Genomic DNA, 15,707 nt, shown 5'->3' with positions numbered 1-15,707 from the left:
CCTCCTCCCTCCAACTTAGCCTGTGAGCCCCATGTGGGACAGGAACTGTGTCCAACCTGTTAAACTTGTATCTACCCCATTGCTTAGAACAGTGCTTGACACATAATGAGCACTTTCATTCATTCATTCAATAGTATTTATTGAGCACTTATATGTGCAGAGCACTGTACTAAGCACTTGGAATGTACAATTCGGCAACATACCACTTTAAAAAAAGAAAAAAGAGGATAGAGGAGGATGGAAAACCGAGTTACTGTACCCTACCAGCAGGGAAGAGGAAACAGAGGTGAGAATGGACAGACGGAAGTGTACATCACCATTTTCTCTTGAGTTAGGCTGATCTTCTCTCAGCGCTAAGTGTGGTCCTGGCTGTTTCTGTTCCCTGAGTCTCGACCCCTTGCTCACTTCTGCCCATGGTTTGTTCTCCATATTTCAGGTTCTGTAGGCCTGAGGGTGGTTTGAATGAAAGGTGTAAATCCACATGTAAGGGAGGTGCAAAAGGGAGAGAGAGTAGAGGAAATGAGGGCTTAGTCGGGGAAGGCCTCTTGGCGGAGATGTGCTTTTTAATAAGGCTTTGAAGGTGGGAAGAGTGGAGATCTGTCAGATTTGAAGAGGGAGGGCGTTCCAGGCCAGAGGCAGAGTGGGTGAGGAAGTCGTGGCGAGATAGATGAGATTGAGGTACAGTGAGTAGGTTGGTGTTAGAGGAGTGAAGTGAGCATGCTGGGTTGTAATAGGAAATGCGTGATTACAGAATAAGAAAGTGATACATTCCCAATACCAGGGCAAAGTACCTGGAATTGGACTGGGGTTGGTTATTGTTTTGGTGGAGCCAGGTTTAGAAGAGTCTGATGACCTGTCCCTCAGGGGACCCCACAGTAACGGAGCACGCCGGAGTCTGTCAGAATAGCTGACCAATTGGAACTGCTGACCAGTGAGTGGCTGGGGAAGCCAGGAGATGGGCAAGGAGTGTGCCTACCAACTCTGTTGCATTTCACTCTCCCAAGAGCTTAGTGCAGTGCTCTGCACAGAGTAGACACTCAATAAATACCATCGAATGATTGATAACAATGTGCGATATTGTCCCAGACCTGTCTGTCTTCTTGGTGCACACTGCTATTGATGTGGCCCATGTTTGGAAGACACATTACACTGCTAACTCCTAAACGGGGTAGATACAAGATTATTAAGTTGGACACAGACCTTGTCCCACACGGGGCTCATAATATTAATCCCCATTTTACAGATGAAGTAACTGAGGCCCAGAGAAGCTAAGTGATTTGCTCAAGGTCACACAGTAGGCAAATGACAGAGCAGGGATTAGAATCCAGGTCCTTCCGATTCCCAGGCCCGTACTCTATCCAATAGGCCACACCGCTTCTCATGGTTAAATGCTTACTCTGTGTCAAGCACTGCTCTAAGAGCTGGGGTAGATACAAATTAATCAGGTCGGACACAGTGTGATATAATACTCTCTCCCATCTCCCGGGATCGGTCAGGGGAGAAACTTTAAATTTCTTCCCATGGTTATTGTGGCAGTAAACAGAGATTCCCACTCTTTTGTTGGATCATGAAGCGAGTAAAGTCTTTATTTGAGCAGTTGCAAGTGGGGGAGAAGGAACAGAGTGCTCCCTTTTTGGTATGCTCTCCCCAAAAGAAGCAAGCAGGGAGCTTTTGTACATGTCAACAAACAAATCTTCAGGCACTCGATACTTTTTCCCTTTCCTTATCTCACCCGATAGCCAAGGACGGCAGCTGCTGCTGGGAGGATCCCAAAGGTATTTGCCTGCCTTGAGCGGCTCTCTGCTGGCTAAGGAGTTTGAACTGATCTGGCTCATTTACAGAGTCAATGGATCTAAGATGGAATTCAGCCGCATGATGGTGGATCTTATACTTCCACGTCGTCTATTCCTGTTGTTTCAGTAGTTTTCTGAAGTACTACTTCCCTGTCTCCTGTCTCTCTCCACTCCAGCCCATACTTCGCTCTGCTGCCCAGATCATTTTTCTACAAAAGCATTCAGGCTACGTTTCCCCACTCCTCAGGAACCTCCAGTGGTTGCTCACCCACCTCCGCATCAAACAGAAACGCCTTACCATCGGCTTACTCTTCTACTACAACCCAGCCCGCACGCTTCGCTCCTCTAATGCCAACCTACTCAATGTGTCGCGATCATGTCTATCTCGCCGCCTTCCCCTCGCCCACCTCCTGCCTCTGGCCTGGAATGCCCTCCCTCCTTATATCAGACAGACAGTTATTGTCCCCCCTCTTCAGAGCCTTACTGAAAGCACATCTCCTCCAAGAGGCCTTCCTTGATGAAGCTCTCCTTTCCTCTTTCCCCACTCCCTTCTGTGTCACCCAGACTCGCTGCCTTTATTCACCACTCTCGCTCCCAGCCCCACAACCCTTATGTACATATCTGTAATTTATTTATTCATCTATATTAATGTCTGTCTCCCCTTCTAGACTGTAAGCTCATTGTTTGTACTCTACCACGTGCTTAGTACGGTGCCCTGTACACAGTAAGCACTCAATAAATATGACTGTTTGTTGTACTCTTCCAAGTGCTTAGTACAGTGCCCTGCACACAGTAAGTACTCAATAAATACAATTAATTGATTGATTGATTAGCACTTCAGCACTTTTGAATATTCTGCTCCCCTTGAAATGCTGCCTTCACACCCCATAAAATTATTATGGCTTTATTGTTTTTTCCGAGCTTCCCAGGAAGTCAGGAGGAAAAGGAGAGGGCGGGAGTGGGCTGTGGAGAGGGAAGGAGGGCTGGTTCATCTATTATTGTAGGGTTCTTGGGGGCTGGTCTGAGGTGGCACTAGAGGTGCTTGGCTTCATTTTCTGGCCTCTCCTTTTTTGGACATTTATGTCAGCTGATACCTCTCTGCGCCAATCACCTTTGGCGGAAGGAGCCTGAGACAACCTTCTGAGACAACCTGCTCAGAACAGACTCTCCGGAATTCGGCCGTTGGTGGTCAGTTTGTGAAGGACCCAGTCGCAGACGGTTGGCCCCTGAGATTCTCCAGCTCATCTGGGCTTCTCCTCCCGTCCTGGTGGAGCCATCCACGCCTGGCACTCGGCCCAAGACATTCATCTTCGTCGACCAGTTGGTGAGTGAGATAAAGTCCAGCAGGGTGCTGGCCCTTGGTGTCCAAATGGCCATTAGAGATGCTTGGGAGAAGAGTGGGGAAGAATCTCTGAGGGTCAGGTGGGGCCCCGGGAGGGGGACACAGGGTGGATAGAGAGCTGAGAGACTCGGCACCTCTCCTGGTCCCTCATGGAGAACCAGAACAGGCCTTGGGAGGGAGAACGCAGTCGGTAGACGTGAGCAAAGAGGTTTTCTGGGGAAGAGAGACGACAGAGATCCCGTCCTGACCCCTGAACGCGGAAACCTCGGACTGTGCTGGCATCCCACCCCCAGAGGGAGAAAGGGTGCTGAGTGGGGAGGTCGTTCTCGGTTTCCACTGGCCCAGCATGGCTTGGGGGGGTTCTAGGGATCGAGTCACCGAAGCTCTGATCTGAAGCTGCCCTGGGGACCGGAACTGAGCCGTCCCCCCACCCCTCGGAGGAACGGAGGCCCAGGGAAGCAGGACAGCAGGTGACCTCACCCAGCCTCCCAGCCTCCCTCTGTCAACCTTTTCCTGGATCCCATGGTCAGCATCTGGGCCATTGACCTGGACCGGGGGGTAGCTTGATCGGGGGTCCCGGAGCTGTGATGGGTCGAGCCCTTTGTGTTTCGAGGGTGGCTTGATTCGGGGGGAGGGGCAGATGGAGCTGGGGAAAGCTAGAGAGAGGCAGACAAACAGACCCGAAGCAACCATGTCTCGTGCTGATTAGGTGATGCCCAGCTCCCACCCAGGCATCTGTCCCCGACTTGCTTGTCTTGCTCAGACTTTGCCTCCTGAGGCCAGAATAGGATGAACATAACGTGTCTACCAACTCTGTTGTATTGTCCTCTCCCAAGCACTCAGTAGAGTGCTCTGCACAAGTTAAGTGCTCAATAAATGTCACTGATTGATTGATTGATTGATAAATAGACTCAGTCTGAATGGGTTTAATCACCTTCGCTGCCGTGTTAAAGCTCTGAGGGTCAGGAAAGCGCCTGAGAGCCGCCATGATGGACTGTGGTGAGAGGAGAGGGGAGGTGGAGATCGGAACCCGGCTATTGCGTCTGCATCTCATCTCGTTTAGTGATATGATGATGCTCTCTACCTCATCTTCCGGGAAAGAATGGGGAGAAACTTTTAATTTTTTCCCACAGTCGTTCATTCGGCCCCCTCCCTCTTGCTGTTTAAAAAAACTGGTCCAAAGTCAATGTGAAATACTCCATTCCCCTTGGAATCCGGTCTGTTATTCTCCTCTGAGTTCTGATTGGATAACGTTAACCGTTCAGTCCAACTGTTTATAGCTTTATTATCTCAGAGCTTCCCAGGAAGTCAGCTGGAAAAGGAGAGGGTGGGAGGGGGCCTTGGTGAGGGAGAGGGGAGGGCTGGTCTGTGTATTCTTCTGGGCAGGGTGTAGCTTGCCTGTCCCATCCCTGGAAAGGGGCAAAGGGGAAGTCAAGATGGCAGTAGCAGGCATTGGCCTCATTTATCCACCCAAACCCTGTCCTTCCTTTGACTTTTCCATCACTGGAGACAACATCACCATCATCCCTGTTTTACAGGCCTATGACCTTGAGATTATCGACTCATCTCTCTCATTCAATCCACCAATTCAATCTGTCACCAAATCCTGTTAGTTCAACTTTCAAAACATTGCTAAAATCCGCTCTCTCCTTTCCATCCAAACTACTGCCGAGCTGATCCAAGCATTTTTCCTATCCTGCTTCGATCCATACATCACTCTGTTTCCCCGATCATTTTTCTAAAAATAATTGAATCCATAACTTCCCACTCCTCAAGAATTTCCAGTGGTTGCCCATCCACCTCTGCATCAAACAGAAACTCCTATCATTGGCTTTAAAGCACTCAATCAGCTCACCCTCTCCCTTTTGACCTCCCTGATTTCCAAGTACAACCTAACCCGCACACTTTGCTCCTCTAATACCAATTTACTCAATCTCGTTCTCATCTATCCTGCCACCAGCCTCTGGCCCACGTCCTCCCTTGGGCCTGAAACTCTTTCCCCCTTTCAAATCCGACAGTCCACCACTCTACCTACCTTCAAAACCCTCCTAAAATCCCATCTCCTCCAAGAGGCCTTCCCCGACTAAGCCCTCATTTCCCCTACTCCCTCTGCCTTCTGCATTGTCAACGCACTTGGATCTGCACTGCTCAAGCCCTTGATATTCACCCCACCCTCTGCTCCACAGCATATCTGTAATTTATTTTAAATTCCATCTCCCCATCTAGACTGTTAACTCCTTACAGGCAGGGACAGCGTCTACCAAACTCTATCGTATTTTCTAGAGCGCTTAGTACAGTGCTCTGCACACAATAAATGGTCAACAAATACCATTGGCTGATGTATTTCTGCCATGGTCCCGGTGCCCATGTAAGCTGCCCCATTGCTCCATGGACCGCGACTCCCTCGTAGTTGGGAATTTCATTAACCCCTGGCTTTCTGACTCCAGGATTTCGACAGACCATCACTCTCCCCACCTTCAGAACCTCACTTAAATCACATTTCCTCCTAGAGGCCTTCCCCGACTAAGCCCTCATTTCCTCTTCTCCCTTTTCCTTCTATGCTGTCTTTACACTTGGATCCGTACCTGATATTCACCTCACCTTCGGCTCCACGGCACTTATGAGCATATCCATTGTGTATTTTGTCTGTCTCTCCTAGACTGAAAATTCCCTTTGGGTAGGGAATGTGTCTAATACCTCTGTTGTATTGCACTCTCCCGAGGGCTTAGCAAGTGCTCAATAAATATCTTTAATTGATTAACTGATTGACTGCCACTGCTGCTGCTAATCAATCAGTGGCATTTACCGAGTGCTTACTATGTGCAGAGCACTGTACTAAGCACTTGGAAGAGTAGCAGCCACGTTCCCTGCCCAATATTCATTCATTCATTCAATAGTATTTATTGAGTGCTTACTATGTGCAGAGCACTGTACTAAGCGCTTGTACTAAGTACAAATCGGTAACAGATAGTCCCTGCCCTTTGACAGGCTTACAGTCTAATCGGGGGAGACGGACAGACAAGAACGATAGCAATAAATAGAATCAAGGGGATGAACATCTCCTTAAAACAATAGCAAATAAATAGAATCAAGGCGATGTACATCTCATTAACCAAATGAATAGAGTAATGAAAATATATACAGTTGAGCGGATGAGTACAGTGCTGAGGGGATGGGAAGGGAGGGGGGAGGAGCAGAGGGAAAGGGGGGAAAGGAGGGTTTAGCTGCGGAGAGGTGAAGGGGAGGTAGAGGGAGCAGAGGAAAAAGGGGAGCTCAGTCTGGGAAGGCCTCTTGGAGGAGGTGAGCTTTAAGTAGGGTTTTAAAGAGGGGAAGAGAATTAGTTTGCAGTCTAATTCTTCCAACGGTGCTACAAGGCTGGGGTTCCGGGCTCTGCCTGGCATCCGGGCTCTAAGTGGGGTTAGCATGGCCGGCTCGGGTCCAGGTGAGAGGTCACGGTTGCCGCTGCACTTGGCCAAACCACTGAATGTTATCAGACGGGCATGATCTGCCCGGCAGAAGGTGGCGCCCTCGGGGGGCGGGGAGGTTCCATCAGTGCCAGAAGTCCCCCAAACTCCTCTTTGATTTCTCCCAAACACTCCCATCAACCCGTTCTCTCTGTCTGTGCTCTGATCTCTCCTCAGATCTCTGCCAGAGCCATGGCTCACTCAAGCTCTTCTCCGATGGCAACATTCAGCGACATTTCACAGTTCGTCCAGAACTCGCTCCACAGATTTGTTCCCTACTACGAGGAGATGTTGAAGAACAATCAGGGGATCCTGACCCAGAAAGATGTCACCGATATCCAGAAGGCACTGGAAAAGTGGAAACTGGGGGAGGCAGCTTCCAAGATCGAAGAGAAACTGGAGGCCGCTGAGAAGGCTTCTTTGAACATCGCCGTGATGGGAGAGGCCGGGTCAGGGAAATTCACGTTCATCAATGCCGTGAGGGGGCTGGGGGATGACGAGGAGGGCTCAGCTCCCACTGGAGTGGTGGAGACCACCATGGTGCCGACCCCCTACCAGCACCCCAAGTTTCCTAACGTGACGCTGTGGGACCTGCCGGGCACCGAGACCCCCAACTTCCAGCCGGAAGAATATCTGAAAAAGGTGGCATTCGAACGCTACGACTTTTTGATCATCATCGCCTCCGAGCCGTTCAAATCCAGCTCCGTGGACCTGGCCAGAGAAATCCAGCGGATGGAAAAGAAGTTCTACTTTGTCCGAACCATGACCGTCGAAGACCCGGCTAGCGCCAAGGAGGGAAAACCCGGTTCCTCCAATGAAGAGTCACTGCCGCAGCTAATCCGGGATGACTGCCTGGAGAGCTTGAAGAAAGGGAGCGTGAGTCACCCTCGGGTCTTCCTGATCTCCAGCTTTGATATGGGTCTGTACGACTTCGGGGACCTGGAGGACACGCTGGTGAGGGAGCTTCCGGCTCACCAGCGTCACACCCTCAGACTGGCCCTGCCCAGTGTCACTGAAGAAGCCATTGAGAAGAAGAAGCTCACCCTACAGGAGAAGATTGGGCTGGAGGCCACAAAGGAATGTCTTCGGGCTCCTTTCTCAGGTATCTTTTCCCCTAATAACCGGGAAGAGCTGGAGAAATGTCTGCCCCATTACCGCAGCCTCCTCGGGGTGGATGACGCGTCCCTCGCCAAGTTGGCCGAGAGAGAAGGCAGGGAGGTGCGGGACCTCAAGGCCGCTCTCAAGTCCTACGATATGGAGACGGTTCTGAAGAATAGCGATGCCTTGCCCAGCCTGGTGAATAGCGTGAAGGAGAAGATCAAAACCTCCCTCAGCTGCGTCTCTTTCTTTGGCAATCTCCTGAGTACCATTGCCATCTCTAGAACCCAGATCTATACTCTGCAGTGGCATGCCCTAGACACGGTGGCTGAAGATGCCAAACTTCTCCTTAAGAAAACACAGAGCACAGGCTGAGCCAGCTAAGAAGCGGGAGTCTCACGGGAGAGGCAGGCGTTCATTCTCAGGCCTGGAACTCCCTCGCACTTCATATCTGACGGTCCACCACCCTCCCCACCTTGGAAACCTTCCGGAAATCACATCTCCTTCAAGAGCCCTTCCCTGACTAAGCCCTCATTTCCCCTCTCCGGGCTCCCCTCTGCAACAACTACACACTTGACTGTGTACCCCTTAAGCACTTTGAACTCACCGCCACCCCAGAACGCTCATGTCCATTCCCTCATACTCTGCTAGTTCCCCTCTCTGTAATCAATTTGAATGTCTGTCTCCCACCGTGGTCTGCGAGCTCCTCATGGGCAGGGATCGTGTCTATGGGGATCGTGTCTACCTATTCTCTTGGATTGTAGTTTCCCAAGCGCTTGAAGTGAGCACTCAATAAACACCAGTGATTGATTGATTGATTGATTGGTAAGGTCAAGGAGACTCTGCATGCAACACACACTGGATATGGTTCATGGGCTCCTAAAGGGAGGTGAAAATTTCAGAATCTCTTCCTTGCTCCATCTCTGATGATCTGTGTGACCTTGAGCAGGCGACTTAGAGTTTCCTAAGTCTCCTCCAAGAGACCTTCCCCAACTAAACCCTCATTTCCTCTTCTCCCACTCCCCTCCTCCTCACCCTTGCACTTGGATTTGCACCCTTTATTCACCTCTCCCTCAGTCCCACAGTACTTATGTAGATATCCTTAATGGATTTCTTTACATTAATGTCCGTCTCCCCCTCTACCCCGTAAGCTCACTGTGGGCAGGGAACGTCTACCAACTCTGTGGTACCCTCCCAAGCGCTCAGTATAGTGTTCTGCCCACAGTCAAAACTCATAAAAAGACACATACCAGAATGACAGGAGATGGGATGTTCTGAAGAGGGGGTGTGTCTGTGGAGTCGCTATGGGTCGGAACCGACTCGGCATTTGAAGAAGAGATCCCATACCTGACCAGTAAGAGGACTCCCTGGATAAGAGGGGAGATGAATGTTCCACATGAAGATTCCTTTTTTTCTGTCGGTGCCAATCTCTCTTTCCCCTCTCCCTACTCCTGTGCCCTCTGCCAGTCTCATTCCTCCCCTCCCTTTCTCTTTTGGGGAAGCACCCCCAGAAAAGGCCCCAACTCTGTTCCCTGGTGGTTCAGCCCCCTCACCAAACCAGGGAGGGCAGAAGGAATGGTGGAGAGACCTGCCTAGGACTAGTTTTTAATTCCCTGGGGATCCCGGGGGCCCGGGACCTGGGTAGGAAGCTGCAGGCGGGAGACTGAGGGTTTAGAGGTGGTGGTGCGGAAGGGATTATCCGGATCTTTAATTTTCCAGGTTGGGGTGTGTGCGCGTGCGCGTGGGTGTATGTGTGTTGGGACCCCAGAGACCTCCACACTGGTAGAGAGAACCGGATTCAAGCCCTCTAGAGAAGCGGCGTGGCCTAGTGGAAAGAGCACGGGCATGGCAGTCAGAGGAACTGAGTTCTAATCCCAGCTCTGCCATTTTCTGCTGTGACACCTTGGGCAAGTTGCTTAACCTCTCTGTGCCTCAGGTTCCTCACCTGTAAAATGGGGATTAAATCCTACCCCCTCCTACTTCGACTGTGAGCCTCATGTGGGACAGGTGTCCAACCCGACTGTCTTGTTTCCACCCCAGTGCTTAGAACAGCGCTTGACACATAGCCAGCCCTTAACAAGTATCATAATTAATTCATTAATTTTCTCGGATTCCCACCTTCCTCTTCTGCCTCAGGGAAAAAGAAAGGGAGATAGGGAAAGAATCAAGGTGAAATAAAGCTTCACACCAAATGTACAGAGACTCTCGTTATTTAATCGTTTATCTACGTGGTCCGATTACATTGGATGAAGGGATCAGAAGAGTATGCATCAGTACAGAGCTTTGCATGGGATATCATCGTGTTTCCTGTTCCGATTCTGGTGACTGTCCCTGGGTCGGGGCTGGTGGTGTGGACCACCTCATTCTTTGGGGTTCTCAGAGAGAGCTGGGGCTGGAGGGGAAAGGGAGGAGGCACGGTCGCCCAACCAGGTTGAGCCAGGCCAACGTGTGAAGGCGGGGGGGGGGTAGGGGGCCCGGCTTCCAGTCGGTCCCTTCCTCGAACCAGCAGGGGGCCCCTCAGCTCCTCCACGTTTTCCTCAGGATGTCGGTGGTGTCTTGGGCCACCGCGTCCAGGAAGGGCCACTGCATGTAGTAGCCCTGCACGTAGGAGATGGCGTCGGCCCCGTAGCCCCCGACGAACGGGATGGAGCCGACCACCACTTTCACGCTGTCCAGCATGTCGCCGACGAGACTGGCGTTCTTCAGCTCGTCTTCGGCCAAGTCCGGCAAGTCTTCCTCCAGGGACGGGCCCCTCGGTTTTTCCGTGGACCGGCCGGCCAGGCGGGCGAGAGGGAGGGTGGCCCAGGCGGCCGCCTTCAGGGCCCTCAGCCCCATCTTCTCCTGCAACGTGGGCCGGCTGGTCTCCCCCGCCTCTTCGGCCACGTTGGGCAGGGCCAGCACCAGGGCGTGGCACTTGTGAGCGGGCAGCTCCGACACTAGGGTGTCCTCCAGCTTGGGGAAGTCGTAGAGGGACACGTCCAGACTGGACACCAGAAAGACCCAGGGGTCGCTGACCCCTCCCTTCTGGAGACCGCTCAGGCAGTCCTCTCGGATCCTCTGCAGGACCAGCTCCTCGCTGAAGTTCTTGGGCTTGCTCCGCCGTGAGTTGTACAGGTCATTGTCCACCTTGGCCCGGACGAAATAGAACTTCTTCCCCACCCTCCTGATCTCCTGGGCCAGGCTCAAGTGGCTGGACTTGAATCTCTCCGAGGCGACGATGACGAAGAAGTCGTAGTGGTTGACCTTCACCTTCTTCAGGTAGGCCTCCGGGCGGAAGTCGGGGGCCCCGATGCCCGGCAGGTCCCACAGGGTGACATTGGGAAATTTGGGGTACCGGTAGGGGATGGGCTCCAGGGTGGTGACCACCACGTCGGTGGGGGCGGAGTCCTCGTCCTCGTGCCCTAGCCCGCGCAGGGTGTTGATGAAGGTGGACTTCCCGGAGCCGGTCTCCCCGACGACGGCGATGTTCAGGGGGGCCCTCTCGGCCGCCTCCATCTTCTCCTTGATCTTGGAAGCCGCCTCCTCCAGCTTCCCCTTCTTGAGGGCCCCTTGGATGTCGGTGACGTCATCCTCCGAGAGGTTGCCCCACCTCTTCTTCCCCAGCCTCTTATAGAATGGGATGAGTCTGATGGCGACCGGGTGCGCCATGGCTGAGCCTGGGCTGTGGCTGGTCAAGGTTCTGGCCCGGAGCAGGGGAGGATTCTGGGAGAGCAGAGAGAACAGGAAAGGTGAGGGGGACGGGGGAGGGGGAGGGAAAAGAGGAGGAGAGGCGTGGCCTGGCGGAAAGAGTCGGGGAACCTGGGTTCTCATCCCGGCTCCGCAACTCGGCCGCTGTGGGACCTTGGGCAAGTCACCTTTCCTTCTCTGTGCCTCAGTCTCCTCACCTGTAAAATGGACATTCAGTACCTATTTTCCCTCCTGCTTAGACTGTGACCCCCATGTGGGACAAGGACTGTGTCCCACCTAATTATTTTGAATCTACCCCGGCACTTAGGATAGTGCTTGGCGCAGAGTGAGCATTTAACAAATCCCACAATTATTTTTAGGAGCTCCCGGAGGATGACTGGGTCAGACAGGCTGAACTCCTCTGAGGACGGGGTGGTCATTGGCATCTCTCAGGAATACCGGCCTCCCCTCTGCTGACCCAGAAACGCAAATGTCCATTATGGTATATCTATTATGTAGGCAACGAAACATATCTAGCCACATCAATCGATGGTATTTTTTGAGTGCTTTCTGCGTGCAGAGCACTGTACTAAGTGGTTGGGAGGGTACAATACAACAGAGTTGGTAGCTACGTTCCCTGCCCCGATCTCTCACACATATTCCTTCTTATGACAGTCAGCTTTGGGATGCCAAGTCTGCCCTCTGGAGAAGGTGTGCTATGGTCTACCTCAAGTGTGACATGGTTGTGCCATCCATCCATCCATCCATCCATCCATACATCCATCCATCCATCCATCCATCCATCCATCCATCCATCCATCCATCCATCCATCCATCCATTCATTCATTCATTCATTATTCCATCTGTATCCATTCACCCCACTAGACTATATAAATTCATTCACTCATTCAGTCAGTCATTCACTCATTCATTCCTTCACTCATTCATCCCTTCATTCATTCACAAATTCAACCCTTATTTCATTTTTTCATTCATTCATTCACCCATCCATTCATCCCTTACTTCATCCATTCAGCCATCCCTTACTTCATTCGTTCACTCAGCCATTCATCCCTTACTTCATTCATTCATCAATTCACCCCTTACTTCATTCACTCACTCAGTCATTCCTCCAACAGTGTTTATCGAGTTTGGAGTTATTCAAAGAACAGAAGCAGCCAGACACTGTAACAATTCTGGGCACAGTTGCCTGTTGATCTCTGCCTCAGTTCTTAGGACTTTCTATCTCAGATTCTGCTCTCTCTCCTTCTCCTTTCTTGTACCTCTGTATTGTTTTCCTTGAAGTCTCATTTCTTTCTTTCTCTTCTAGTGCCCGGTTTGATTTCTGCCTTGTTCTCTCCCTCTTCCTCCCTGCTGGCTAATTTCAGTCACATTTTCAGAACACCAAGGGATTGTGACAAGATATTGTATCCTTTCCAATGTCGGCTTCTTCTATTCTCTCCCTCTCGCTCCCCCTGCTTTTCTCTTGTCCTTCCCTCCGCTATCTCTCCTCTTTCCCTCTACTCTCCCTGTCTCCTCTCTCCCTCCTGTTTCCTTTTTCCCTCTGCTCTCTCTGTCACCTTTTCCCCTCTGCTCTTTCTCTATCTCCTATTTTTCTCTGCTCTCTATCTCCTCTTTCCCTCTGCTCTGTGTCTCTTTTTCTTCTCTGCTCTCTCCATCTTTTCCCCTCGGTTCTCTGTCTCTTTTTTCCCTCTGCTCTGTCTCCACTTTCTCTCTGTTCTCTCTCTCTCTCTCTTTTTCTCCCTCTCTCCCTCCAGTCCTCATTTCATCCCAGGCCTTCTCCTTTCTCCCGATCTCACCTTCTCCCCTCCAGCTTGCTCTTCAGGATCCTCCCGTCCCTGACAGCCAGCACGGGCCCCTTCGTCTTCCTCTCCTGAGCAGTCCTGCCCCCGGCCCCCGGCTCTAACTTATAAAGGGTGGCCTGTGGGCCAGGGGCCGAAGCAGTTCCGCTGAAAGAACAGGTCGAGGACCCCCAGGGGGAGGAGGTTGGATGCCACACAGCCAGGTATCTCAGCCCTTCTGAGAATCCACGGCTTTTCCAGGATGGTCCGCCCCTTCCCCTGGAACACTAGCTTCTTCTTCGTCCAGGTCGGCTTCCTGGTCACCCCCCAGGCAGCGGCTGAACTTCCTGCCCCCCTTCTCCTCCCTCTCCATTTCTACTGTGTATTGAATGATTCCCTCCCTCCCTCTTTTCCCCCTCCTTTCTTCTCTTTCTCCCTCCATCTTCCCCTTCTACTTTCCATTTCTCCCTCCCTCCCTCCCTGTCTCTTGGCCTCTTGGGGTGGCAGGGAGGGCCCGGGGTTGGCTGATGATGTGGAGACCCCTTCAATTCCCCCCACCAAGTAGCTCTGGTGTATTCCTCCCTGCTCCTCCCCCCGCCTGGCCTTGAACAGGCTTCATTCTGTGGATCCCCCATTTCAGGATGTGCCCCGAGCACCTGCCCTGCTCACCTGTTCTAATGACGCCACAGCCCCGGAGCGTTCATTCATTCAGTCATATTTATTGAGTGCTTACTGCGTACAGTTCTAGCGGGTCGCCCTGGGACGGGAGATTCGATAACGAAGAAAACCCCCCAGTAATGGGACATTATATAAGTTGTATTGATTGATTCATTCCAGCAGTCGTATTTATTGAGTGCTTACCGTGTGCAGAGCACTGTACCAGGCGGTTGGGAGAGTACAATACAACAATAAGCAGACACATTCCCTGCCCACAATGAGGTTACAGTCTAGAGGGGGAGGCATTTATTGAGCGCTTACTGTGTGAAGCAGCACGGCCTAGTGGAAAGAGCCCGGGCCTGGAAGTCAGAGGACCTGGGTTCTAATCCTGACTCTGTCACTTACCTGCCATGTGACCTTGGACAAGTCACTTCACTTCTCTGTGCCTTGGTTATCGCATCTGTAAAATGGGGATTAAGACTGTGACCCCCAAGAGAAACAGGGACTGTGGTCCAACCTGATTAGCTTGTATCTACCCCAGCGCTTAGTACAGTGGTTGGCACATAGTAAGTGCCTAACGAATGTTATAAAAAACTACTGCAATCGTTAATATCATTGATCATCTTTCTAGCAAAACCGTGATCCCGATGTGGGACAGGGACTGGGTCTGGCATGATTGTCTTGTACCATCCCAGAGCAGAGTATAGCGCTTGGCACATAGTGAGTGCTTAATAAATGCTTCGTTGTCCGTGAGTCTCTAGACTGCAGCTGTTGAGGGGCTGAGATGCAGGCAAGAGCTCTTGAGGGGTTCCGTGGTTGTGGATAGGGCCACTAGCACTGTCCTTTTTGGTGTAGCTCTCTTCCTTGGGCTGCCCACTGGGCACATCCATTATGGGAGGAGCATTCAGATTCCTGGCTGGTGTCCGCATCCCGACCGGTCCGTCCTGATCCGGGCTCTGACAGGCGCTGGCTCATTCCTCCCCTCCCCGCGGGGCCTGCTGGGGGAGAGAGGGGGGCACAAAGCCAGAGGGTCCTGTGGGGTTCAGGAGGAAATGGAGAATGAACAACCCTATTCTCTGTCAACCCAGAGGATAGATAGCATCAACTTGAACTTCCTGACTCCTTCCCCGCTGCCCTGCTTGCCTGGCACGGGGCCAGACTCACTCTCTTCCCTTGACAGACTTGACTTGGAGGGCAGAAAGGGACCCTCCTTGGGTCACTCAGCCTGGGCTCAATCTGAAAAAGCTACCATTCCCTGTCTCGCCTTTCATCTTCTGGAGGTAAAACCCAGAAACTGAAAGATATAGGGCCTCATTATTAAGTCTGGTGTCATGGGTTGGTTGATGGGGTGAGGGGACAGGGGTCCTGTAGGGTCTTCTAACCTTGTCCATTCCAGCATCCTTCCTTATTCCCTCCCTTCTAAGCAGATTGACTCAGAATCTTGGGGCGGGGGGCAGGGGGGGAGAGAGTAAGCACCATAATCAGTCAACCAATGATACTTATTGAGCGCTTACTGTGTGCTGAGCGCTTACTGTGTGCAGAGCACTGTACTAAGCACTCAGAAGAGTACATTCCAACTCAGTCGGTAGACAAGTCCCCTGCCCACAACAGTCTAGGTACCTTAAATAATTAAGGTATTTATTAAACACCTACTCTGTGCCAAACACTGGGGTAAATAAAAGATCGTTAGATTGGGCACAGCCCCTGTCCCAAATGAGACTCACAGTTTTAGGAGGAGGTATTTTATCCCTGTTTTAGATGAGGAAACTGAGTTCTAGAGAGGGCAAACCACTTGCCTAAGGTTGCCCAGCAAGCCAACCACATCTCCTCCAGGAAGCCTTCCTTTATTAATCTTTCATCTTCCCAACCTATTTCCACCACAAA

At 51.7% G+C, this 15,707-nt stretch overlaps 2 protein-coding genes across 2 annotated transcripts; one reads left to right on the top strand and one right to left on the bottom strand.

The window, feature by feature from the left end:
• The first annotated feature begins 2,911 nt into the window (after positions 1–2,911).
• On the top strand, positions 2,912–8,511 carry LOC100085049 (T-cell-specific guanine nucleotide triphosphate-binding protein 2-like). Its single transcript, XM_029055768.2, has 2 exons — positions 2,912–3,117; positions 6,777–8,511. The coding sequence occupies exon 2, from the start codon at positions 6,792–6,794 to the stop codon at positions 8,070–8,072; it is 1,281 nt and encodes a 426-aa protein (XP_028911601.1). The 5' UTR covers positions 2,912–3,117; positions 6,777–6,791; the 3' UTR covers positions 8,073–8,511.
• A 1,703-nt stretch (positions 8,512–10,214) lies between these two features.
• LOC114807872 (T-cell-specific guanine nucleotide triphosphate-binding protein 2-like) lies at positions 10,215–11,345 on the bottom strand. Its single transcript, XM_029054629.1, has one exon. The coding sequence runs from the start codon at positions 11,343–11,345 to the stop codon at positions 10,215–10,217; it is 1,131 nt and encodes a 376-aa protein (XP_028910462.1).
• Between the last annotated feature and the right edge of the window lie 4,362 nt (positions 11,346–15,707).

This window comes from Ornithorhynchus anatinus, chromosome X5 (assembly GCF_004115215.2).
Source record: "Ornithorhynchus anatinus isolate Pmale09 chromosome X5, mOrnAna1.pri.v4, whole genome shotgun sequence".
NCBI lineage: Eukaryota > Metazoa > Chordata > Mammalia > Monotremata > Ornithorhynchidae > Ornithorhynchus > Ornithorhynchus anatinus.
This window is presented reverse-complemented; position numbering and strand designations above follow the sequence as displayed.